Here is a 24,097-nt window from a genome sequence, read left to right on the forward strand (position 1 = left end):
GAAGGGGGTGTGATGGATCCCATTATATAGACCTCCCTCAGAAGTGCCAAGCCAGGGGGGAAAGAAAAATTTAAACTCTCTCCCTTCCAAAATACTATTGTCACAGCAAACGTATATGGTTCAGGGCTCGACATCAGCAACGTCGATACCAGACCGACACCCACCACCTCCCACAGCCTTCATCCAGTCAGAATACGACCACCCCATGGACGACGAGACAGGACATCAACGCAAGCGCATTGCCCCCCGATATCATACTCTTCGCTCATCTCCAGACCGGACAGGACGAAAACATTCCTTCATCCAAAATCCCTACTCCGAAGCTTCAAAGTCAAGCTATCACCTACCCACCCTCGAAGAGAAATCCTCCTCGCACACTCACTCCCTCACTCACTCACTCACTCACTCACGGCCAGAGGAGGTTCATTTCCAATTCACCTCATCTCTACAGGCCCGCTTACACACACGATGAGATATATGCGGATGAGCAGAGATCGAGAAAATTCTATTCCTCGAGTTCCAGCTCGCTCGTCCAGATCCAGCCTAGTTAGTCGGTCCAGGGGACTCGGAAACTACTGAAGAGGCCAGAGCGACAAGTGTTCGTACTTTGTACACTGCTCTGCGAATACCCATGGATCCTCACCGCCCCCCCCCCAACAACGATTTCCAATCCCACCCACTATCTCCAACCCCTTCGAGCAGGCCCGCGCGACATGGAAACAGCCGTATAGGAAAAAACAAACGCTCGACGGAATGAAAACTTATCGTGGGCAATACAAGTGCACACGTCGTTAACCTTTAAGACTTATGTTACATCGAGGGACTAAGTCGAATTCGCCCATGCGGGAACTCAGGGGTCCCTGGACCTCCTTCCATAATTGCCGAATTGAACCCCTAAAGATTTGAGCGGGATAAATGGAGTCTGCACTATCCGCAGCTATGGATAGGTTTCTGAGGGGGTTCGGCAGGACTTCACAAGCCTAGTTACTTTTTCCGGTTGCAGCGGCTGATGGATCTCTTGTTGCGCCTCACAAACATCATCATGAGTGATTGACATCCCGAGACATATTTCGTCCCGGCTCTGATGAGTCCGTGGCGGGCGAGTGAGTCTCCATGAGCGAGTGATACAACATGACTGCAACAGGAAAGGGACGAAAGCTTCAGTACATGCTGAGCATTTGAAATTAACTACAAAAAGCCTTGCAGCACTAAATATCGGTCCACCCAGTCATAGCCTAGACAAACAGTAAAATTTTGGGGGCCAACAACCCCGGGCGGATACTACAACATACTGAACTCCAGGACTAAAGCAAGAGACAAGATGAAATAAAACGGAGCTCCCAGGCCCAGTACCGCGCAACTAAATAGCCACACCTACGCCTTCCCAGGCAGCCAGCTCTGCCTCCTCGACTGTCTCTTCAACAACCGCCTCGTGACTGCCACCTCCTTAAACACTTCCTCCTCCTCAGCTTCGTAATCCCCCCACCTCCACACCGCAAACTTCCCGTTGAAAAGCACCGCTACGCCCTCCCATCCACCACCCACCCAAACTCTATCCGCATACCCCTGCGCACTCCTCCACGGCTCCTTCTTCCCCATGGACATATCCCAGTGCGCCTTCACCTCGCCTGGTATCCCACCACCAACGCTCGCCCTCCTCCTATCTTCCAGCGCGGGGGGCGGCGGGTTCGGTCTTAGCATTTGTAGTCTGCAGCGGTGTTCTTTCCTTCCGGTTATAGCCCCACGAAGAGATTTTCCGCCACGGAGGACGGAAATGGGAGAGAGGGCGAGGCGGTACCGTCGGGATTGGTCGCTGAAGACTAGTTCTGTGTTGTACTTGAGTTCCAGATGCGCGAACTGACGATCGTCCTCGCGGAGGGCGGGCGTGTACCCCCGCGCAGTATGGCGGTATGGGTTGCGCACGCAGTGGTCGCACCAGGGTTTTTCTTCGATGCGGAGGGTTTCTGGGGGGTCTGGGTATGAGAAGCGGTAGTAGATGTGTGGTGGGTGGCAGTGTTGTGGGCAGTAAAAGAGGAGCTCGCGGGTCGAAGTGTTGAGTTTGATCTTTGGCGAGGTGAAGCGAACGGGAGCTTTCCAGGAGAGACTGATGGGGTGCCGGCTTATTGGGCGGAGGAAGGTTAGTGGCGGGTTGTATTTTGGCGGCTTTGGAGCGTCGGCAGATGAGATGCTCTGATTAGATGCTAATGGGTCGATTGGAATGTTGAATTGGGGTTCCTGGATGTTCGATAGAAGTTCCTCTGCTTCAAGGGACTCTGGCTGGTCGTCCCAGGAACAGCGGCTCTCCGTATCAGGAGATTGCGGCTTCAAGTCCCAGCAGTAGAAGTAGAATTCTGGGGGCGGCTCGCGGTAACCTGGGATAATATTGTGATAAAAGGCGGTCGGCTCCGTATTAGCATACATAAAGTATCTGTTATCTCCAATCCCAGCAGCGTACTCGGCATTCCCGCTAGCAACAGTGTCATAGTAAAAGTCCGTCGTTTCCTTATTGTGATATACTCCCCGGAGGTTGATCAAGTGGATCCGTTTCCGACTCGACATGGAAAATACCTGCAAAGTAGCAGATCGCGAGATACTGATAACTAGGTAGTCCTTACTACAGAAAATCTCCCGAACGTATAAATTCCCACCATCCGGGGGAGGCAGCAGGGCCGACAGCGGTAGTTTCCAACGGAGCTTATTCGACTCATGAACACCCCTCACAGTAATATATTTACTATCCCTCAGGTCAACAACCCATCACCTACAAAATCCAAGGGGCGAGAAAAAGTCCAGAGGTGACTTACTCCATAAAGGACCAAAAAGCAACAATCCCAGACCCATACCCCAACGCAACCCAATGATTCGAAGTATTCCTAAAGAGGGTCTCAAGCTGCGCCTCTGACTCCCCAGGCCTCTCAAACTGTGCGACAGTAATAGACCCGGCAATAGGCTCCTGCTTCGCCGAGGTCCTAGTGACATTCGAAAAATCCAGATAGCGCACGAAGACCGTCTTCCCACCCGTCATAAGATTCGAACTCCTCTCCAGCCAGACCAGAAAGCCATCTGAGAAGAACGGGCCCCCGTCCACAGCTCCGTACCTCTCCTCCTTGACGTAACCCCCACAGGCCGAGTACATCCACGGCGTTGCGGAGCGGAAATTGCCCTTACGGATAGCCAGGTCCGTTCGCAGAGCTCTGCGGAAGGTGGCATAGGAGTAGAATGAGTGGTTACCCCCGTAGTAGTGCGGTGGTGGAAGGAGTGCTCGTAAATGGACGTTGTGAAGGAGGAGTTGGTGGTAAACCTTCGTCATCGGGGAGTGTAGTATTCTCCTCCACGTTTTGGAGACCTTTGTTTGCTATGAATATATTGCACTCGACGAAGCGAAGTTGAAAGAGTGCAAAAAGTGGAAGAAAAAAAAAGACAACAGGAGGGTGAATATGTGGAAACAAAAGACATACCGTTTGCCAATGAATCAGTCGACGCATATCCGACATATCAGGAAGATATGACAAAACCTCAGCGACAAGATCCTCCGGTAGATTCCCAATCATATCGAACGGTATGCTGTTTCTCTTCGACCGGGCCTGCAAACCCATGATGGATTGATTGCAGCTTACTTCTGCGAGCAAACTCCAAACCTTTGACCAAACAGCCTTCCCAATCCCGCAGGGAGGATGAAAGAAAGTAATCTACCAGAGAAGCAATGTGAAGCAAAGCAACACCAAACTGTTTCCCCCAAAAGAAACGAAAAAAGAAGGTGGAGAGTTATCGTGAAACCGAACCTGTCCGTAGGTGTGGGGGGGAGGAAAGTGATGTGAAGCCAAATGTAGGCTCCGATGGCTTATGTTGAGTGAGCTCCCTCACCTCCCGCTTCCTTCTCCAAGGCTGCAGCTGGCTCTGCTGCTACTACCTACTCCGTTGCCCCCTGCGGCTGACACTGGCGAAGCAGGGTTCTGGAACTCAATTGACTGGTGGTTGGACCGGGTACAAATAGGTCTGGCATGCGTACTGCGGGGTACAAAGACAATCACGGAAATTACCGCGGTTGAGTTTGAGTGAAGCGAAAAGGAGAGGGGGAGAGGAGGGGGGGGGAAGGGGGAAAGGGGAAGGGGGAAAGGAAAGGAAGGCTTTGTTTTTTGTTGCCATGATACTACGGTGTGTATTTGGTCGCCATATTCATTCCGTTTGAGAGGCAGGATAGGACCAAAGATCGGAGTGATGGTCATGGGTGGGTGGGTATGATAGGTGGAAAAAAGAAGTATACAGTATATATAAACGGGAGCTAAGTGAAGGAACCCGGAGATCCAAGGAAGGAAGGGATGAAGGAAATAGGAGGAGAAGAGGGGACAATCACATTCTGATCACTGTTAAGGGAATGTCTTTGGCCACGCTGGTTGGGGGGTATATTTAGCTCCCTTTGGGAAGGATTTCACTATCATGCTCGAGTACCACCGGTAATAAGTAACGCTCAGAGCCTCTCTAGCAGTAATTAAACACAAGAGGCTACCGTGGTCCATGAAAAACTCTACTTTGAGAGTGCTGCGCTCGAGTACTGATACTGGTATCGTAAATTTATGTACTGTACTCCACAGTACTGTATTCGTGAAATTACATCCCACTGACATGATGCCCCACCGAATATAAGTCCCAACCCCAATTAAGCACTCCAGCACAAGTGACTTGCCCCTCCATCCTTTCTTCCTCCGACTTTCCTCCCTCCCCCTCTCTTCCCCTCTCTGCTCAGTAAACCTGTCCCAGAATCATAAGCAATCCCCCACTCTTGACCCGAAAAACACCGACAATAATCACGTCGCCATCACCAAAATCCCCTCCTCCCCCCCTCCATAATGCTGCAACATCTTGGACTGCACGTGTTGACAGCTAACAACCCGCCTCGCACCACCACCCCCTCAACCCAGAGTCAGAGTCCTGGAAATTTGGTTGGTCCAGAGCCGCATCTGCCTCACATCCAGTGCCTTCTCGCAAACACTCACTTTATCAAAACATAGCACCGAGAAATCCACAGGCAACCAGCACACCGCTACCGCTAGTCTAAGTCTACCGATATCACAACCGAAGTGACTGATTGAGCCATCGAACAAGGATCCAAGCCCACACCACACAGGCAACCGATAACAAAGTCTTGCCTTGCGGCTGATCCTACCGTATCGCAGGCGCAACGAGCCAGCTCTAATTTACCGGTATCATATTGTACTTGTACCAGTACTAGTACTGTACAGTACCCTCCCCGCCGACAGAAATATCAGGCTACCACCACCTTGACTAATCAGACGCCGTGGGCTGTATTGCAGACCATCAGTATAAGCCTTGTCTCCACAGGTATTTTGTACGGTACCGTACGAGTGCTGTACTTCTCCCAGACAAAGCCCCCCCATCGCCCTATCGTGCCGCGTCTGAAATCCACCCTCACCTGACCAGAACCAACAATGAGCGAGCCCCAACAAACAACGAACCAAGCCCCTGGGGAAAGGGAAGGAAAAGAAAAAGACTCGGTTGGTTGAGAGTTGGTACCAGTGCAATGCGCTCAAATGTGTGGGTCCACCGTGGCAACCGACCCAGGCGCAAGGTTTGAAGTTGCACAAAGCCTTCTGGCGAAGTACCAAGCCAATGTTACCTGTATGATACCGGTACTTGTACTAGTACCATCCCGCCCTGCAAATACCGATACCCGAGCACTCGTTTTTCACCCCCCACCAGGATTTTTGCATTTTTACGCCCTACCAATTTCCCTAGCTGGTCATATCTGGTCGGAGATTGGGAAAACAACTTTGTTTATTCTGCCCGGAGGTAGCTTTATCTGGCTGGTTCTATTCCTTTAAAGTTCCTTGTTTCCATCTACGATACTTGTATTGTAGACGCCGGGCTCCACCTTTTTTTAGGACGGGTTTTGAACCCATTGCACGGTGAGAAGGGCCTTTTGAAAAAAGTGAGCATGCGGTAATATCATCATACAAGTATGATAGATACAATTTTTTCCCTAAGGCACTGCTTTTTTGAGTGCATCTTATTACTAAACGAAAAAAATGAATAAGGCCAGCTTTTGGTGTCCCGTACAGTACGGTACCACCATATCTAAATAAATTTAATCCCCACTGTAATTCCGGCGCCAACCCTTCCCATAGTTTCGACCCCAAATCTCCCAAACACACCAACCACTCATCATATCCATACCGAACACCAGAGTGAAGCAATTGTGCTAGGAAGCAAAGAAGAAAAAGGAAAAGAAGAAGAAATGTAGAAAACGCAGAAAATGTCATTTGAAACCCCATATGCTAAAGTCGGAAATGCCATCACGCTAGCAATACACGGAACACGAAATCTGGTTGAGAAAGGGGAGGGGGGAAAAGCATTAAAAAGCGACTTAATAGCACAATATACTTCCCCGGTGGGAGAGGGATAATGGAGGGGTACAAGTACGAGTGAGAATAGTGTGAAATTAAGAAGCAAAACCTGACAAGATAATTGGGACTGGAATTGTCCCCTGTTTTTTCGGTGCTGTACCGGTACTTCACAAATCTACCAATCGACTGCCCAGCCATTTTCCTTGAGGAATGCTTCGCAGGCGGCCTTAAGGGCTAGATTTGGTCTCAAGTCTTTTTCAGTTAGCGGCTCTCTTGTGAGAGGGTCGGTGGAAGAACGCTTAAGGTGATCAAGCAGTGTTACGCGGTCATAAGAATGGCCGTATTTGGTCTGCATCCACGTTAATACCTTTATTTCAAACGACAGTTACGGGGGGAGTTTGGGACGAACGATGACGGGGTCCAGCATAACACTGAAGGTGATGTTATCAATCAAGTAATCCGGAACCTCTCTCTTTCCACATCTCTCCGCCTCGGCTTTTCCAAACACCTCCTCAAGAGTCTGAATCTTCTCCCTGGAAGCACTCCTAACATCGTCAATCTTCTCATGCGTCTCGCTTTCGGAGTAATCCCTCCCACTACTGACAGGGTCCCAGGTAGGGGAACGAAGAATAAGATCAACCTCGCGTTCCGCATCGCGCTCAATTATCTGCGTCATCTGCTTCAACAGGTTGCATTCGCGAGTACGACGCCGCTCTTCCGAGAGTTCCCAGCGCTTCTTCTTGACTTCAAGACATGTCGCTGCGATAGCACCAACGCTAGGAGAGCGTTGCGCAATGGCCAACTCGTATGCGCGGAGGGTGGATGATAGAGCCTCATTCGGATAGCCAAGTTTGAGCTGCGCTTGTCCGAGGTATGAATATGCTTTCACTATATTATCCCTGTTTGTGAGATGAGAGGTTTCAATACGCAGAACCCATTCGAAAGTGGCCATACGTGAAGATGGGATGAGATCAATAGCCTTCAAGCAATCGTCTATGACTTGATCGTACATGTCCATGCGCAATCTTACTAGCGCACGATTAGTGAAGAAAGCGGCATTCGTAGAGTCTTTTATAATTCTAAAACGTCCGAGCAATAGTTTAGCATCTGTCCTCCGTGAAATCCACTTCCAGCATCTAACAAAAAAACAAAACAAAAACCTACCTCCCTTGGATGGGAGGGGTAAGAAGAGCTCACGCTTGAGTATAAAATTTCTCCGCACCGACATAATCCCCCTCGGCATAGCACCTATCGCCTCACCGTTAATGATGGCAAGCCGGAGACGATGAAAGGGACAACTCACACGTTCCCCTTATTTTTCAGTTCTTCGGCCTTCATAGGCATCTGGTCTAGGTAAGGAACTTTGTCGAGAATTTGGAATTTTTGAGCGTATCGGGAAACGAAACCGACACAAATGTCGATCTTCGAGAGATAGAGAAATGGGGAAAGGTGCGGATGGTATTTGTGTTAGGGAGGCAATAAGTTAGATGTTGAGATTCCAGTGGGGCGCAGCAGCTCGACTCGTGAGTGAGGCTCAAAGGAGAAAAATCCGGGGGAGGCGCCGTCGGGAGGAAATACGCAGGGATGATGGTTTGATAGGGAGGCCGCGCTGCGCTGCGATATGTATGCCGTAGTCGTGTGTGTATGATATCGTGCGAAGGAGAAGAGAGTGTTAAGGTTGTGAGTGGAAAGCGAAGGAGCTAGAGGGTTGAGTGAGAGAAGAGAAGAGAGACGACACGCGCGAGGGAGCTAAGGACTCGAACGGGTACTATGTACGAGTACTCACAAGTACAGACCCTTCGTGCCCGTTGTCGCCAGAATGCAAATTTGGCGAGTTGGTTTGTAATACTATCGTACGGTATGGAAGCCCCTAGGGAAACACCGAGGCAGCTTCGGCAGAATGCTCGAATAACACCGGCATTGTAGGGGAAGTTCGCCTAAAAAAGCCCCAGTAGCCCACGTGCAAGCTATAATAAGAAACTAAAGCCACAGCACACTCAAAACTTTACAATAACTCCGAAGCCCAGATGAGAACCCAACAAACCCATCTCGTTACTGTACTCTTGGGAGAGTAAAAGAATTTTCTCGAAAGAACAAACCTGAACATCTCCCCAGGATGGTGGGTGGGAATATGACAAATTATCCAATCCCGCCGCACCTGCATGTGGCGCATATTCAGATCAAGATCCTCACCTTCTCCAATCACACCTCACCGCAGCGCCGTCCCCAGCACGAGACAGACAACCAAACGCTGCGCTGCATTGTTTCTCATCAATGGATCTCATAATCTCACGAAATATCATAGCATAAGACGTTATGTAGGAAAAGTGCTAAATACTACCCTCCGAAGTGACAAAGAGTAAAAATTGAAGAATTACAACGCAAGAAAAATATGAAGAAACGGGCCAAAGATAATGAATGAGTGGTATTCCGAAGGAGCAAAAAAGTAAAAGGGCAGGCCCTTTCATCCTCAAGGAACAGCTACTGCCGAAATTTAGCCCGCAGAAAACATTAGAATTGACAGAGCAAGAACCAAAGTCAATAAACGCCAGCATCATTGACCTCGAGATTTTTTTTCATTTTTGTTTTAAAAACCCTCGGTCAACAGTGCCGATCAGCTTCAATCCAACTTATGCCCCCTCCTCCCTGGATTTTCTATAGCTAGCCTATTAAACAATTATAGTGCAGTTAGTTCAGGTCAACTACAATTTTTGCCGAAAGCAATTTAATCATCTCCACCCTTGAGACATGATCTCAAAACTCCTCGCTTCTCTTGGACTTTATATCCCAAGTAGCAGCTTTGATCAGCCGCCACTCAAAGAATTAAACCCTCAAGAAGAAACTCATAGAAACAGAAACAGGATAAAGAACTCTCATACCTCTTGTTCAACCTGCAAGCTCTCAATCAAAGGTGCCAGCTCAGAATATATTTCGTAAGCCTTCTTGTGGAATTCCAACTGGGCCTGAACCAAATCCGCAAGATTCCTCAAAGGTTCAGGAGTGTCAAGGACATTCTTCATGACACCGACGGCCTCCTCTGTGCACCCTACAAACTCGTCCTCAGCGGTCTCAACCTCCACTCTCTGCTCTTCCGTCAAGCCCTCATCCTCGACAACACCATCTTTGCGCCCGGGACCAGCGAGACCAGGAAACCCGATACCCCCACCGCTCTTTGCTCTAGACTTAGCAGCATCGAGAGAGAGGCGTGCGTTTTCAACGTTCTTGCGGGCCTTAGTAGCGAACATCAAGTTGGTGTTGAGAGTAGTAGTGAATGCAGAGTTAAACCTGGATACAATCTGAGCATCCTGATGTAGACGAGCTTCACCGACTTGCTCGCTAGCAAGAGCGTACTTCTCAAGAGCGGCGGCGAGGGGCTCGGCAGGATCAAGAGAATGGGCAGCAGCAAGTGAAGCGCGGCCGATGGCATGGGGGAATGTTTTCGGGGCAGTTTTGGTACCGGGCTTGGTCAGGATATTCTGAGCTTCGGCAGCGGTACTGGCGTTCCCAAGGAGCTGCACCTTCTCGAAAGTAGTACGAGACAAATCGACAATGGACTCACGCTACCGCATGTCAGCACCGCCAAATATCCGGCCCAACCCAACTCCGACCCGCTATCAGAGGAAGAGCAAAAGACCTACCAGATTTGGTGGGTAATCATAAGACTATCAATTAAAATTCATGTATAGTTAGAACGCACAGCTCATCTACAATAAACTCCAACGTCTTTGTAAGCTCACCTCGTTTCCATATTGTGCCCTGGTGAACTGTCAGTAAATGAATTCCTGATCTATTAGGAAGAGCTTAGAAGAATAACATACGTAACTGCCAGCATCTTCTGGTGAACGTTCTTTAATGCATCGACACGTTTCTCAAGTTCGAGGTAATCGGGAGGCAGTTGGGTCTCCAGTAATGTTAGCTCCCCATCGACCAAATAAGCCCCGAAAAAATACGTCTCAGAAAACTAGTGGATAAAAATACAGAGGGGGCACGACATAAAACAAATGGGAAAGCCATCCAGGTATCAAAGGGCAAACGCAAACGATGAAAGCCAGATGAAAAACATCTTCGGAGTCACGATATCAGCATCGGAAGGAGTGCCGAGAGGCAGAGAACCGATAAGCAGATTCGAAGAAGACAAACAAACAAGAAATAACCCGTCAATCCTCCGTAACCGCCCAGGGGGTCCGAAAGAAAAAAGAAAAAAAACTATCACCGAATACCTTTTCATCGGCTTGCCCCAGCTGCTCCCGCATAAACTGCTGGGTGCGGGTAGCGAATGGAGTGAAGCTGGACGAGATGTTTTTGCCGAAGCCTTGAAGCTTGCTGAAATCCATACTTATTGAAGGCGATGATAGGATCGATGTGGGGTAAACTAAAATTCCAGCAGGTCCGGTTTGTTCTTCGTAAGAGGAGGTTTATAATCCAGAGAAACGGAGGACGGAATGAAGGGGGGGAGGGGAAGGTCGCAGGTGGTGGACTCGGCTGAGATTAGGCTAGCTGCTAGGGTCAAAAACGGTGGTGGTACTTTCTGTTGACTTGAGGCCTGACTCGATAGGCCCGGTGATTATTGGCTGCTGAGTTGTGTGCGCAAGGGGGTGCACGTGCTTGGCAAACTACTCACTAGTGACCTGAATTACTCAGATCGGTCCCTGTGCTACGGTTCGCATGTTTATTATTCACGGATGGTCACTCGAAGTTCTATGTTTGATAGGAAAGTCACCAGTCGTCTCTCGACAAGTGGATTTTGGGGGATACGAGAATACCCTCCTGTTGAGCGTTCGAAATCCTAATTATTCAACCATTAGGGATTCCTGGATAGTCCAAAAACATGAATCTGCGGTTTCACCACCGATAGGCAGCACAATCAATAGGGGCGGGCGACACTCTGCTACGAGCGAGAACATAATCAATCAGCTGGTGCGCCGGCATGGACTGGTATTCCATCCTTATCATCAGACATGTGATATTATGATACTTTGGGACCCAGCGGATTTCCATCCCCCCCCAAATACCGGCACCCACAAACCTAGATCTTACTCGGTAAGACTACCACCAGCTCCGAGTAGGCCGGCTTAGATGACAAGCGCGAACAGCTTGGAACACGGCACGCCCTATCGGTGAGAAAGTCTTCGATATGATAGGATTCAACGGTTGCCGCTGACCCCTCCAGCATAGCCGCACTGTGGGTGGCACAACTGCGATATATCAACGGCCGCAAAATCCCGCTCCCAGGGATTAATTGTAGCAGCATGAGTCCTGCGGATAGATCAGGAGAGCAGCGAGAGAAAAAGTAAGAAAAAAAGGCCTCAATCCGGGATTGAACCGGAGACCTCCTGCATAAATGTTGTTTTATAACAATAACCCAAAGCAGGAATCATACCACTAGACCATTGAGGCATTGTAATATGGACTTAGCAATCCAAAGCATATATAATTTGTTGGTGGCTTTTTTTTTGCACAGGAGGAGGTCGAAAGCCAATTAATATAGTAGCATCACACCGTAGAAACTAGTGAAATTTGCTATCATAAGTCCGAGCCAGGATCTCCTAACGCCGGTCTAGTAGGATATCGCGCGGCCCGGGATTTTGACGTAAAGAGTGGATCGTGAGTGGCTAGTGCTGGTTGGTATCAACCGGCCCACGAGAAGCGCCCGCGAGAGACTTACGATAACACATCCTGGTATGATACGAACTTGGGGCCTGTTTGGCTCGCTGTAATTTGAGATAGTCATGATCTCAAATCAAGATTTTTCAAATTGCCCTGTGCCAAACACCATTGAAGGTTTCAAATTTCCAAATCGCAATTTAAAAATTTCCCAAATCACAGTGAGCCAAACAGGCCCTTAGCGAATTTCACCAGTTTTCACGGCGCCAACGCTGGAGCGAAATACGGTATCCCACGGTAATCACGGGGGCGCACATGTCCGGTCCGGGTTGAAGTGGCAATCTCTTCAGCCCGTTCAGCCCGAATGGGATTACCCTCAAATCCCCTACTGATACAATCGCGGAACACCCAAATACACAACCCCCTCAAATACACAGTTCGCTCCTGGCTCACTCCTGATTGGCCGAATCTTAGTAATCCAGAGCTACGAGCCAATCAGTAGGGACTGTGTATTCAGGGGGATTGTGTATTTGGGTGTTCCGCGATCGTACTCCATACCGTGAGTGCCCGGATACGGTAGGAAACATGTGTTGGGGCGTTAGGGTTCCCCTTCCGGGATAGTCTGGGGTGGAGAGATCACCGCAAACCCATCCCTCCGTCTAGGCAGAAATGAGAGAAGCGCACGGCACCTTACCAAGAGAGGCAATTACAACGTCCTATGATATCGATAGCACGTTTCTCTTGTATGTTGAGTGCCTGCTATACAGTACCGTAGAAACTTGAGTAATGGAGCCGTGTGCTATGTTGTTGGGCATTCCTCTCTCAATAAGGTCTGGCAATTTTGCTTCTTCCTGTCACGGAAGGGGAGAGGGACTGTGCTTTTGTTGTGTTTTTCGCCCGCCTTCCGGAGAAGGGAATTTTGGACTAAGTTACATAGCATACGCCTCAACCATCCTGGCTTCTATTGTGCTGGTTATTAGGTAAAGCATGTAGGCGTTACTTGAAATACACCTTGGGGCTGTAGCATAACCCTACTTTTATCCTGACGTTGGGATATCCGCCCGCTTCTTAATTGTGCTAGCCCAGAGAGATATATATGTTTACGCGCGGTGTTGGTAGCCTAGAGAGTTTCCCGACCGTCCCGATTGAATCTATTCCCAAGGGTAGGATGAGAAATAGCCAACGAACTGCTGCGCCATTAAAGGTAATCTTTCCTCTCTCCTTCGTTCCGAAACAAATCATAACATTTCATTAATATATATGCCCCACGAAGTAACCAAAGGAAAATGACAAATTATTGACCTTAACGGTCTAACGTTGTACATCGGAATTGAAACTCTCCCTCCGAAGGGCTCTGAAAAGCAATAAAACGGCAAATCATATGTAATCAACCGGCATATATAACCCTATCCCCTACTACTCCCGTGTTGGTGATCGAACTGTGCAAAGTCCTCCGCACGTCTAACACCGCTCGCAAGTTGATAACCTGTTCCTCCAATTGTTGCCCCGCAATCTGGGCAAGGCCTCGCCTGATTGGCCATTCCACAGTTTCCAATTGTGAACTATTTGGCGGCAGATTAGCTTACACCTAGGTTTGTGATGGCTGCAGCTGCTGACTTACCGGATGACCATTGGGACAGGTATACCATCTCCCTGTGCTGATAAACTCTGCACTCATTGCCTGATGGACGAGCCTCTTCTCCTCTATACTAAGAGGAGCATAGAATACTGAGACCCCATCAAGTAGCCGACGAGCTTGGTCGACTCTACCTTTCAGGGGACCAATAGTGCCTGGAAGTTTCCTACAGAGGTATTCGCAGTGGTCGAGGGATCGGCGTATTTCCTCAAGGCTCTCAGGCCCAGCATCTTCAGGAATCGGCTCTTGGGGGGGTAGCGGTTCGGGTCCGCCAAGGCCGAGATTGGCCATTCTAGCTTCTAGTGGTCTGCTTTGTCTCTCATTGATTAGTTTGCTCCGATAGAGAGCGAAGAACTGCGCCTGGTAAATTCGCGCTTCGCACTCCTGTTTTTCCATCTTTGTATCCTGGCAGTCGGTGACAAGTGCCCCGCATTCCCTCCGCATTTTCTTCAGTTGAATAAGGAGGCCGCTTCTATGTGTCTTGTTGAGATTTTTGGGGATTACTGGGTCGGTGCTAACCTTGTGCCGATCCCATAGATCCGCCCAACGTAGCTGGAAAAACAGCAATTGACCCTTCAGTCTGAATCCGAATTGGACCATCGAGCTATCTATAACAAAGCTGCTCTGTGTGCCCTTGCGCTTTTCGGCGTTGAGCACTAGTTGGCGGACTATTCCATAAGGCTGCTCCTCCTCCTTAACCTTGGAAACGTAAGCCTGCAGTCGGTTGGCAAGGCCTGTGTTGCGCTGCATACGATCCGATAGTAACTGCGCCACGGGGATTGCTGTCCGGCTATCCGCAGGCCTAGTTCTTAGGCCAAGTAGGAAATCTCCCCGGTTGGCCTCCCGTAGATCCTCGGCATTAGAAACCTCATCAAATAATTTGGTAAGCTCAACGTTGCTGCTGATACAGAAGCGCCGTGTGGCTTCATCAAGACTTGCAGATTTAATTATACGGTTATATCGATAGATGTCCCTGAGAGGGGCTCTACAATCCGGACAATTTTTGATTTTCAACCTTTCCCTCTCTGAATCTCCATCCGCCGGTTCGTCACTGCCGTCAAGCGGCCTTGGGCCAATGATTTCGCCAACAAGGTCAAATCTATACACCCTTTTTAGGTCCATATGATTGTCATATGTATCCAAGGTATAGAAATGCCCGCATTTAGGAACGATGACTGGATCCTCGTCCAAATTGATATTGCGGTAGGTCTCAAACATGATCAGATCGACCTCTCTGTCCAATATTTCGTCACTTCCGCATTCCTGGCAGTATTTTTCTGATGGGCATTCCTCTCCGCAGACAGAGGGGCATTGGTGGGAACATGCAAGCTGCAGGTCACAGCGTTCAAAACATGGGTTAATGTCGCAAGGAGCGGCGCATGGCATTTCACAACGAACTCCTCGGTGTTTGCACGACCACCGACATTCTTCAGCGCACGGAGCACAGGCCTCTGAGCATTTCTTCCCGCAACGTGAATGTGCGCATCTAACCTCGCAGGGCTCACTACACGGCTTGCAGGTGTCGCCGCCATGACAAGGTACACTGCAACTGTGCTTGCAGTTGGCGAATTTTCTTCCACAGGCAACCCTACACATACCATGGCTTGTGGTGGTAGTGTATAGGCCGTCTTGGAGATCGACCAACCTGGTGCATTGCCTGCACTTCATCGTGCATTGGTGGCCACAGGGTAGAATTGCTCCGCATGGCTCGTTGCATTCACGCCGATCTACATCGACATGACATTTTAGAGACACCACATGCCCGCACAGGGGGAGCTTTCGCTTGACCTCCCTCTTGCATTTGACACCTGCGAGGTTTTGGAGTTCGAAACACTTTAGGGTTGACGATATGTGCCCACACGGCAGAATGGCTCCAGGTACCGATATGACACAGTTGTCACAAGCGACTCCGCATGCTTTAGGGCAAGGGTGATCGCAGTGCTTAAAGATCCGTTCGCACTTATCCATGCATACCGTGTTTCTATGAAGTGTGTCCGAGTGACATTTTTTGACACACGGATGGCCGCAGTCCAGTCTCCATTCGCAACGTTCCATACATCCGCCTTCGGGGGAGAAGATATGAAATTCCTCAGGAGTTTTGACTTTTATGGGAGTATCCGGATGCCGGGGGCAGCAAAGCGCGAGTGTCTCATCGATGCTGCCTTCTTGTTCGAGCATACCGATAACATCTGACCACATTTTTACCCCGTTGCAGGTGGCGGCATTACCAAAAATGTACATCCCGTGTTGAGCACGACTATCCATATGTTTAGCAGTGGATTACATACAGGCTTGATAGGATGGAATTTACCTTAGGAGCACGTTGATCCTATTCGAGGTTCGCAAAAATCCACAACGGCCGGCGTCATTGCTTCTGACCAGTGATATTATCACAACCTTGGCCTCTTCGCCCTGATGAATCCCATAAATTTAGCCACAAAGCCTTGACAAACCCGCGGTTTATACTTACTTGGAAGTTGTCCACGGTGGCAATTCTTACTTCGCTCAGTAAATCCCCTTTCTTCACTTCCCTTCGCCATGTGGTTGGTGGGTCTGGCTCCAGATCTCCATCTTCCTTCGATTCCTCCAAATCGAGCTGTTCCTGATCTCTGTCTCCGATTATAACATCAAAAACCGAGCCTAATTTCTTTCTCAGGTTGAACATCTGCCTCAAGTAGGGTGTCAATACTGCAATATCACCACTCTTATACACCCCTTGTCGAGACAAATGTCTTACAAGCCCAACGACCATATCGACCTCGAAATCGTTCGCGTGGGAGGTTTGTATCAATTCCGTTTTGTCTGCTCCCGCTTCGGGGTGTCTATGATCCATCCAAAACAACCGCTTCGCCAAGCCTGGAACGGGAGGGTTATTGAGCGTAGTAAAGTGATCCTGTAGTTTAGGGTAAAGTGTGTTTCTGATCAAGGCAGAAATGGATGGATGCATCCGTCTTTGTGTCTCCAACTCTGCGATAGGAAACTTCCTACCTCCGTACCTTTCATGTTCGGCTGTACGCTCAAACAGCGAAGTGTCTAACCCATATTTCGCCCCTCCCCGAGGATTTTCAACCGAGAAGTCGTGATTCATGATTTGGGGCCGTAGCTGTTGATGGTCTCCGATAAGAATGGTATGTTCTAACGTCGGCAGTAATGCACTTAGAATATGGGCTTCCAAGACCTCCGCGGCTTCTTCACAGATCAGGACTTTCGATGTGAGAGAGCGGATAAGCTCCGATCTTGATGCGAACCCCGTGGTGGTTACCCCAATAACACTACTAGCCAAAAGGCATCGGCGTTCCTGCTCTTGATACTGCTTACTAAGATATGCACTGCATTCGATATGCTCATTAACTCCCTGGAGAAGATCCGAGCTGGCAACAGTTCTCATATCATCAAGCCAGTATTGCCTAAGCTTCAGTTTCTCCTCGTAAGACATCTTTCGGATATCTACACTTAAAAGCTCATTAATTGGCCTGTTGGTGTTTGCATAATAAGGGTAGACCGGGTCTTTGCGGCGAATCCAGTTTTCAATGACAGCATGGGCACCACCTCTGGTGTCTCTTTTGACAGTCGTGAATCCATCTTCATCTTCCTGCTCAAGGCCAAATAATATGTCGTAGGCCATAGGCCGGTGATTCTCGAGATAACTTTTCAAGGTGCTCGGATTATCTGGGTTAAGTAGTTGAATGCAAACATCACCCATCTCCACACCAATGTCTTGCAGGCGATGGCGATTTTTCCCGATCTCACGCCTTTCTATTACCGTGGGTTCTTGAGATCGCTGACAGACATTTTTCAATACGAGAGGCTTTATTTGCTCGTGCTTGGGGGATCCAATGCGAACAATATTCGTTATCCCTTCATCAAGGAGATCCCCCAGGAATTGATCAAGAGCATGGTTCGTATAGCAACTAATAGTTTTCAGTGTCAGAATTTAGTTCTACCAATAGTCACCGAGGGGGTAAACAAAAAAGGCGAACATACACACATATTATAGGACCAATTTTCGTCTCTAATCGGTTTGCTAACAGAACCTTAACAATCTGCACCCCGAGATATGACTTTCCGGTCCCCGGCGGCCCTTGGATCAGCGACAGCTCTTGGCTCAAACAGGCAATCATTGCCTGACACTGGCCTCTGTCAAGGGTTGTATGGGCCTCTAATTCTTCCATTCTGAAGGGGCGACTTATCGAGTACTTCAACGGATATTTGCCAGCAGTAATGCTACTCAAATCTAATTCTGTTCCCGGCTTCGTCATATACAGAGGAGGCGGCACAAGTGTGTATTCAGACCCGGAATCGGGAGAGTAAGGGTAAACGGGTGACGGGGCAAGCCATTTTTGAAACGGGAGGCTTGGGCTCTTCGATAGCTGCTGTAAGGTTTTTAGAACTGGATTAAAGGAGGCGAAGAGCAACCCCGGGAACTCAACCAGGGCCCTGGTGGTATCAGAACCCTCAAATCCTGTGACTGAATTGAATGTGTTGGCGATATCGTTTTGTGAAACTGACTGAGCAAAACGAAACTTAACCATACACCGCTCAGGATTGGAAGCGAGATCCCAAACAGTCCTATCGCGTCCCACGCTAGGGATTTGCCTCGGCTTAGTTTCCGTTACTTCCCTTTGACAAACTACCAAGAAAGTGCTTCTCTTCGAACTATCCGTCAGGCATAGAAGGGAGCCAATGGCCATGTATTTTGGCTTCTTCCACCATTCAACGCGCGCTGCGTCCGAAAGCTTTCTCACTCGGCTTGGCTGGTCGAAAGTCATTGCGAGAACAAGACCATCCTTTGCACTGAATTCTACTTCCTCAATTCGTGCGTTCTTGTAAATCAACATATGAATCGGAGGTCTACGCCCTTTATCCTTCTTTCCCTTGTTCTTCTCGGTCTCTATAAGCTCTTGCCAATCCTCGTGGACCAATCGCACAGCTTCCCGAAGTTGGCCAGAGGTATCTTCTCTGAGCAATCGGAATTGAAAATCTAACACCCGTGCAATACCTTCCAGGTGATGAGGGCTATCCAACGACCTTTGGGGAAGAAATTCGTTCCGGTGAGACAGTATCTCTTCCGTTGACGGTAGGATATGAATCTCGGAGATATCTGAGTGGTCGTTATCATGTCTTGGGCCCTCGCGTGACAATCCACCTGGAAAGTCTACCTGCATCTGATACTGCAACCCAGGGTCCCTTACGAGTCGCAACGGCGCTATGCCCCTTGCTCGCGGGATCGCATCGCCCATATTGAGAAGAGTCCTGATTCGACTAAGCTCGTCTTGAGAAACACGAAACGCATAATTAAATACACCATCGAAACCGTTCTTCGCGACACATGTGCTTAAGGTATCAACGATCGGTTTAAACGCTTCCTGGACTGATGCGCCCTGATTCATATTCAGAGTATTAAACAGCGCCGAGATCGCAGCGGAAAATGCGCTTTCGAAGTCCTCCTTGTCCTCGGTTCTCGATAGCTCTGGCAGATTGTCCGCAACTTGTCGAAAAAACTCGGCGCCCCTTCGCCCATTGTGGCCATACATAAAATTAAAAATAGTCCCCACTTCTTTCTCGAGAATTAGCGAATTCCTCATTGACTCGTGGGCCATAACCTTCAAAAATGGGATGGCATGTTTCTTGAACGAGAGTCTTTGAAGTGAATAGCCAGATACGAAGGTGGCCTCAACGACTTGAGCTATTCGCCGAAGCCCACGCTCAGAGCCAAGGTCTCTAATCAATTGTTGGATGGTTCCAGTGGTCCCAATTTCGAGGATTTGCAGTGCATCCAAAAGAAACCTCTCCATTTGGTCACTCATCAGATCAGGAGGTGGCCGTTGCATGGGCCCATGGATATTTTTTCTTCCCAGCAGCTGGCTCCATCCATGATAGAGCGATTCTGCACCAGATAGATCTTCGACAACTTTCGGGAGATTGGGGTCGTGAGAATATTTACATTCATCGCCGAACTTGCATTGGCCATGCCTTTGGAAGAAATGGCAAGGGGCCTTTGCTTTGGCGGAGGCGGAAGATGGCGAGGAGGAGGAGGAGGAGGAGGAGGAATCGTTATTGTGGGAGAATTTGCAACCACTTCCAAAGCGACATCTCCCACTAGCAAAAAACCGACAAACAACACTATAACTTTATTATTAGTAAAACTTAAGAGGCTGATTAGGAGACAATAAGGGCGAACCTTCTTTCTGTGGAACTCATCTTCAAAACCGGTTTGTTGAGCACTTAAGAGGTCAGGGTTCCCTTCCCTAAGGAGCCCTCGTATCCAAGGATAGCTATAGTATCCACTACTTTCTCGGGAGGCTGTCAATCACACCCTAGATGCTGAGGACTCTGGATCTGGAGAAAAGGTCGGAGAATTACCTCACGGGGGCGGCAGACCCGGAATGCACCCGAAGGTCAAAAACAAGGCCCTTCGTAGTAAGAAAGTGCCGAACGGGATAAATTGTCCGTCGCAAGAGGGAAGAGGGATGATAACTTGTGTTTGTAGGTCAAGCTGATTTGAAGAACAGCACTGTTTGCAGAAGCTCCAATTTGAAGCAAGGAAAGGGAAAGAGCAAGGTCAGAGGCGGGGCTGTAGTTACATCCAGTACTTGTATACACAAACTCCCACCTCGATAAAAGAGCCCGCTGATAAACCCGCAGTGATCAGTTTCCTATCCAGCCACTGTGCATATCCTAAAACGAACTCATAGTGAAAGGTTATTGTGCAATTGTCCCCCATTACCTGAGGACTACCCCCGAAGCCTACCACTGAGGTGCCTACCCCTCATAGAGTAATGAATGCTATTGGTGCGGTGACAATTAGAGGGGGCCTAAATATCTAGAGCGTTGTCGTATCCCTAAGCATGGTGTGCCCAACCGCTATCTTGGAATAAATATGGCTACGGGAATGCGCAGCTCAGAGCTGCCTAGTTTCAGGCTGCCGTTTGAACGGTAGGCCTAAATTCGCTGTGTTTGGACCTCCTAATCCTGCTAGGCAACGGTGTTTCCAATGACGTAGCTCGAGTTAGCATGTGAGGGGTCCGAGAGATTTTGTGTTAATCTATATAGGACAGATGCTGGCATGGGTAAGAGTTTTAATATCCACGGGCAGGTAAGATGTTGACAGCTCAACAAGAGCTCAGGAATGATCAGATTTCATATTCTGGCGCCGCGTCAGAGAAGAAGCTGCCGTGAAAAATAACTTCTTTCCGAGGAAACTCTTACCCCGCATCCGTGCATTATGTTGACTGATTCGTACAATTCCGTATCTCAGGATCCCGTGCCAGCAGACATTGAACCGAGTGATCTTTTACGATGAGGGTCCGAAAGCGGTGCCCTGGATGCCTCTTTGGGGCACGTTAGGATCCTTTTTTTGATCCTCCGGAGCAAACAACAAGTTCTTCCAGGGGCTGTGCATCATGACCTGGTGCTTCATTGCCACCCAGCACATCATAGCAGCTACCAAATCGCCCATCATTCGGTGTTAAGGGCACTCCATGAGCCTGGCAACAGAAGAAATGTGCCCCCCTGGTTTTCCATACAAACCACCACTTTTCATACATGCCTATCAACTCCATAAAAGATTTATTGATAAAGAGCTTAATCCAAAGATTTACATAGTTAAATGTCAGACTATAGGAATGGTTCTGAATTCTGAAAGGCTTATGCTGGGATTACAATGCCATAGGAACGTAGAGGGGGCAGAATAAATTTTTAAAGAAGGCATTTGTGTGAGGACTAAGTCAGAATAGGAAATTCGAGTGATAGCAGGTAAGTATTTTTTTGTGGAAGCAAAAAGCCCTGTCCGGTAATACAAGCACTCGCCCGCGCTTGCTCCAGCAACTCGCTGGGCGAGAGTGTTTATGTTACCGGACGCGAAATATCCTTACACCCATGTACTTGTATTGTGCTTGGACAAAATTAACCATGAATCAATGGAGGAAAATCTTTGGCGATGACAACCACACTCACCCACCAATCCACTATCATGAAAACCAAAAAAAAAAAATTAAAAGATGTAAATACATAGTAGAAATTAATATTTGGTATACCATCCATCAGCCTTAATAATTGCCTCTATTCTATCCACCATTGATCCAGCCAAAGTATCAAAAACCTTTGAGTCAAGAAGTTCCCAACAATGAGTGATGGCCTCTACTATTGCCTTCTTGACCACATTGACATCACCCTTCATAAGATATAGCTCAGGGTAGTGCTTGTGAAGCTTACCTTTCACCAGAGACCAAATATTTTCAATTGGATTGAGATCTGGTGAATAGGCAGGAATTTCTATTAGTGTAATTCCCTGCCCTCTGAGCCATCTCCTAAAAGGCAAGTGAGTCTTAGCATTGTCAATGATAAAAAATACCTCTTCTTCTCCAGCCTTTTCTCTGATATTCTCCCATATTCCTAGAAAGTCATAAGGATCAATAAACATTAATAATTGACTTCCTAGTAACTCCACCCCTAGCAGAAGAAGAATCAGGAAAGACAGGCAAAAAAAGACCGTGAGTTTGACTATACAAACAACCAGCCATCATCTGGCTAATCCCTCTCTCCCCTCTCCTAGCCTTAGGTTCAACACAATCCTTATTCCATTTCTCATATGGGTATCTGAAAACCCATTTTCTCCTCTTTCCTCCTCCTCTTTCCACAGCTACCTCATTCTTCCACATTGCCTTCCTTCTCTACATCTCTTTTGTCTAATACCTATGAGCTAATACCCATTCTAACCTCTCTTGAGCTAGATCCTCATCTAAATGAACTCTCTCTTGTGCTATCCACTTTCTAAGATGCTTTTTTTCAAGTTTTCTCCTTACTGTCCTACTAGAAACATTGGAAGCAACTTGCTCAACAATGTCAGAATAGGTAGTATGGTGATTTTTAAGAGCTTCCTCTACCATAGCATCATTTTGTGACTTGATAGTTTTAGGATGTCTTCCTCTATCCTTATTCTCCTTGCCCTCTTGATGTCTCTTTGCAATTGTATCTCTGACAGTAGTGTAGAGAATATTAAGATAGTGGAAAATTTGCTAATATCTTATCTGAGGTTTGTGTAATCCGAGAATCCTCCCTCTGGTAAACTCAGAGAGATGTGTGGAGAGAATAGGTTTTTTTGTCATGACTGCGAAGAATAGGAGGCATAGTTTATTGAAAAAAAGCATTGAGCAGAATGGTTTCTTCTTAGTTGACTTAGAGCAATTTTTTTAGGTACTGTTGAAAGTGCGGAGTGATGAAGAGGGGTGGGTTGCCACCGATTATTGAATCGCAGTTAATTTTGTCAACGCACAACACTAGGGTCAGGGCAAAGTCCTTGCAGACATAAAAAGAAAAAGTTATAAAGTCTTCACACTGCCACTAGTTTTTGATAATCGTGGCAGTAAATACTTTTAGCAAATCAGATATCAAAGGACATCTACTTTAAATCAGCTGATATAATATGCCTGTGATACCAGACATAGTAAGTTTATTCAAATGAATCTCTATTGGATCTTAAATAGGGTAGGGTATTATGCTACACCTTAATGATAATATTGGAGAAAGGCTAAAATCTCGATAAAAAGAAAACAGAATGAAGGATACATTTGGGATCGGTCCCCTTATGCTTCACTTGACAGGTAGGAGACTTGAAAAATCTTCCCCAATATAAGATATATGATAAGAGCAACAAATAAAAGACCAATGTTAGTAAGGAGGAATGAATATAATGTTTTGGTCTTCTGGCTCTTTGTATCTTAATCGGTTGTCTTATGCTACCTTTTAGCCATTGACCTTCTATCAATGCTAAGTCCTTATAGTGTCAACTGAATAAGTATCTCTTAACAGGTATTGATATTTGTATATCCAGAGGTCCTTATTCTTAGGCTTTGGCTACGTTATGGGTAGGGGCTTTACCTAAGTCCTTGTATTGTAATGCTGATGTTCCTTGCTATATATAGATATCTCGTAGTGTTGTAGTAGAAGAGTAAGGCATGTAGTAGCAATAGAAGAGAATGTATCTTGTATTGTATCTCTTAAGCTCCATGTCTTCCACCTTGCAGTGTAGCTGGATTACTTAAAAGTCTGTATGAAGAACTAACTACTATGTCCTATTGTCTTCCTTATATAGTTCTTCCTGCCTCTCATGAGCCATACCATTGACTCATACTTTCGCATAACATATTGTCACATGACTCTAAGCCTAGTTATGTACAGAAATCACATGACCTATATAAACAGAATCATGTTACCTAACTATAACCTACTATGCAGCCTTCTTAGTCATGTGCACAGCCTCCATGACCTTTGAATAGGTTTCGTGTATGAAACTACAATTCCTGTAACCGGTACGGGTACTTGGTTATTTGTTTTATGTTTTGTTTCAAGTATCGCTTTGATACTTGGTTTGTTTTAAGTATCGTTTGATACTTGGTTTTGTTTTATGTTTTGTTTTAAGTATCGCTTTGATACTTGGTTTGTTTTAAGTATCGTTTGATACTTGGTTTTGTTTTATGTTTTGTTTTAAGTATCG

At 47.6% G+C, this 24,097-nt stretch overlaps 4 protein-coding genes; all 4 read right to left on the bottom strand.

Annotated features, from left to right (window-relative positions):
* Positions 1 to 1,145: 1,145 nt before the first annotated feature.
* GSTUM_00000553001 (uncharacterized protein) lies at positions 1,146 to 3,903 on the bottom strand. XM_002837847.2 has 3 exons: positions 3,459 to 3,903; positions 2,805 to 3,346; positions 1,146 to 2,734 (listed from the first exon to the last, which is right to left on the bottom strand). The coding sequence occupies exons 1-3, from the start codon at positions 3,594 to 3,596 to the stop codon at positions 1,375 to 1,377; spliced, it is 2,040 nt and encodes a 679-aa protein (XP_002837893.1). The 5' UTR covers positions 3,597 to 3,903; the 3' UTR covers positions 1,146 to 1,374.
* Positions 3,904 to 5,387: 1,484 nt separating this feature from the next.
* GSTUM_00000554001 (uncharacterized protein) lies at positions 5,388 to 8,199 on the bottom strand. XM_002837848.2 has 7 exons: positions 7,666 to 8,199; positions 7,560 to 7,610; positions 7,317 to 7,441; positions 7,049 to 7,250; positions 6,967 to 7,020; positions 6,772 to 6,895; positions 5,388 to 6,711 (listed from the first exon to the last, which is right to left on the bottom strand). The coding sequence occupies exons 1-7, from the start codon at positions 7,704 to 7,706 to the stop codon at positions 6,538 to 6,540; spliced, it is 771 nt and encodes a 256-aa protein (XP_002837894.1). The 5' UTR covers positions 7,707 to 8,199; the 3' UTR covers positions 5,388 to 6,537.
* A 474-nt stretch (positions 8,200 to 8,673) lies between these two features.
* On the bottom strand, positions 8,674 to 10,822 carry GSTUM_00000555001 (uncharacterized protein). XM_002837849.2 has 7 exons: positions 10,583 to 10,822; positions 10,181 to 10,263; positions 10,100 to 10,118; positions 10,001 to 10,024; positions 9,529 to 9,922; positions 9,242 to 9,483; positions 8,674 to 9,028 (listed from the first exon to the last, which is right to left on the bottom strand). The coding sequence occupies exons 1-7, from the start codon at positions 10,694 to 10,696 to the stop codon at positions 8,993 to 8,995; spliced, it is 912 nt and encodes a 303-aa protein (XP_002837895.1). The 5' UTR covers positions 10,697 to 10,822; the 3' UTR covers positions 8,674 to 8,992.
* A 2,370-nt stretch (positions 10,823 to 13,192) lies between these two features.
* Positions 13,193 to 20,363, bottom strand: GSTUM_00000556001 (uncharacterized protein). XM_002837850.2 has 9 exons: positions 19,966 to 20,363; positions 19,784 to 19,889; positions 17,587 to 19,725; positions 17,171 to 17,513; positions 16,238 to 17,038; positions 16,073 to 16,123; positions 15,914 to 16,014; positions 13,588 to 15,859; positions 13,193 to 13,528 (listed from the first exon to the last, which is right to left on the bottom strand). The coding sequence occupies exons 3-9, from the start codon at positions 19,395 to 19,397 to the stop codon at positions 13,373 to 13,375; spliced, it is 5,535 nt and encodes a 1,844-aa protein (XP_002837896.1). The 5' UTR covers positions 19,398 to 19,725; positions 19,784 to 19,889; positions 19,966 to 20,363; the 3' UTR covers positions 13,193 to 13,372.
* Positions 20,364 to 24,097: the final 3,734 nt, after the last annotated feature.

This window comes from Tuber melanosporum (genome assembly GCF_000151645.1).
Source record: "Tuber melanosporum whole genome shotgun sequence assembly, scaffold_201, strain Mel28".
NCBI lineage: Eukaryota > Fungi > Ascomycota > Pezizomycetes > Pezizales > Tuberaceae > Tuber > Tuber melanosporum.

Bases quoted from the DNA above. Each gene is read 5' to 3' on its own strand.
- GSTUM_00000556001 (XM_002837850.2), bottom strand. From the start codon at position 19,397: ATGGAGAGGTTTCTTTTGGATGCACTGCAAATCCTCGAAATTGGGACC. The intron at 16,124-16,237 runs GTTTTTGATGTT...AGGGAAGTGAAG, and splicing joins TGAGAAAGAAATTAGGCTCG to AAAGGGGATTTACTGAGCGA. The intron at 13,529-13,587 runs GTAAGTCAGCAG...GCCGCCAAATAG, and splicing joins CCTGTCCCAATGGTCATCCG to TTCACAATTGGAAACTGTGG.
- GSTUM_00000553001 (XM_002837847.2), bottom strand. From the start codon at position 3,596: ATGGGTTTGCAGGCCCGGTCGAAGAGAAACAGCATACCGTTCGATATG. The intron at 3,347-3,458 runs GTATGTCTTTTG...TAGCAAACAAAG, and splicing joins GACTGATTCATTGGCAAACG to GTCTCCAAAACGTGGAGGAG. The intron at 2,735-2,804 runs GTAAGTCACCTC...CCTGAGGGATAG, and splicing joins GCTTTTTGGTCCTTTATGGA to TAAATATATTACTGTGAGGG.
- GSTUM_00000554001 (XM_002837848.2), bottom strand. From the start codon at position 7,706: ATGCCTATGAAGGCCGAAGAACTGAAAAATAAGGGGAACGT. The intron at 7,611-7,665 runs GTGAGTTGTCCC...GTGAGGCGATAG, and splicing joins CTGAAAAATAAGGGGAACGT to GTGCTATGCCGAGGGGGATT. The intron at 7,251-7,316 runs GTATGGCCACTT...GGGATAATATAG, and splicing joins TGATCTCATCCCATCTTCAC to TGAAAGCATATTCATACCTC.
- GSTUM_00000555001 (XM_002837849.2), bottom strand. From the start codon at position 10,696: ATGGATTTCAGCAAGCTTCAAGGCTTCGGCAAAAACATCTCGTCCAGC. The intron at 10,264-10,582 runs GTATTCGGTGAT...ACATTACTGGAG, and splicing joins TGGGGCAAGCCGATGAAAAG to ACCCAACTGCCTCCCGATTA. The intron at 9,923-10,000 runs GTAGGTCTTTTG...GACATGCGGTAG, and splicing joins ATGATTACCCACCAAATCTG to CGTGAGTCCATTGTCGATTT.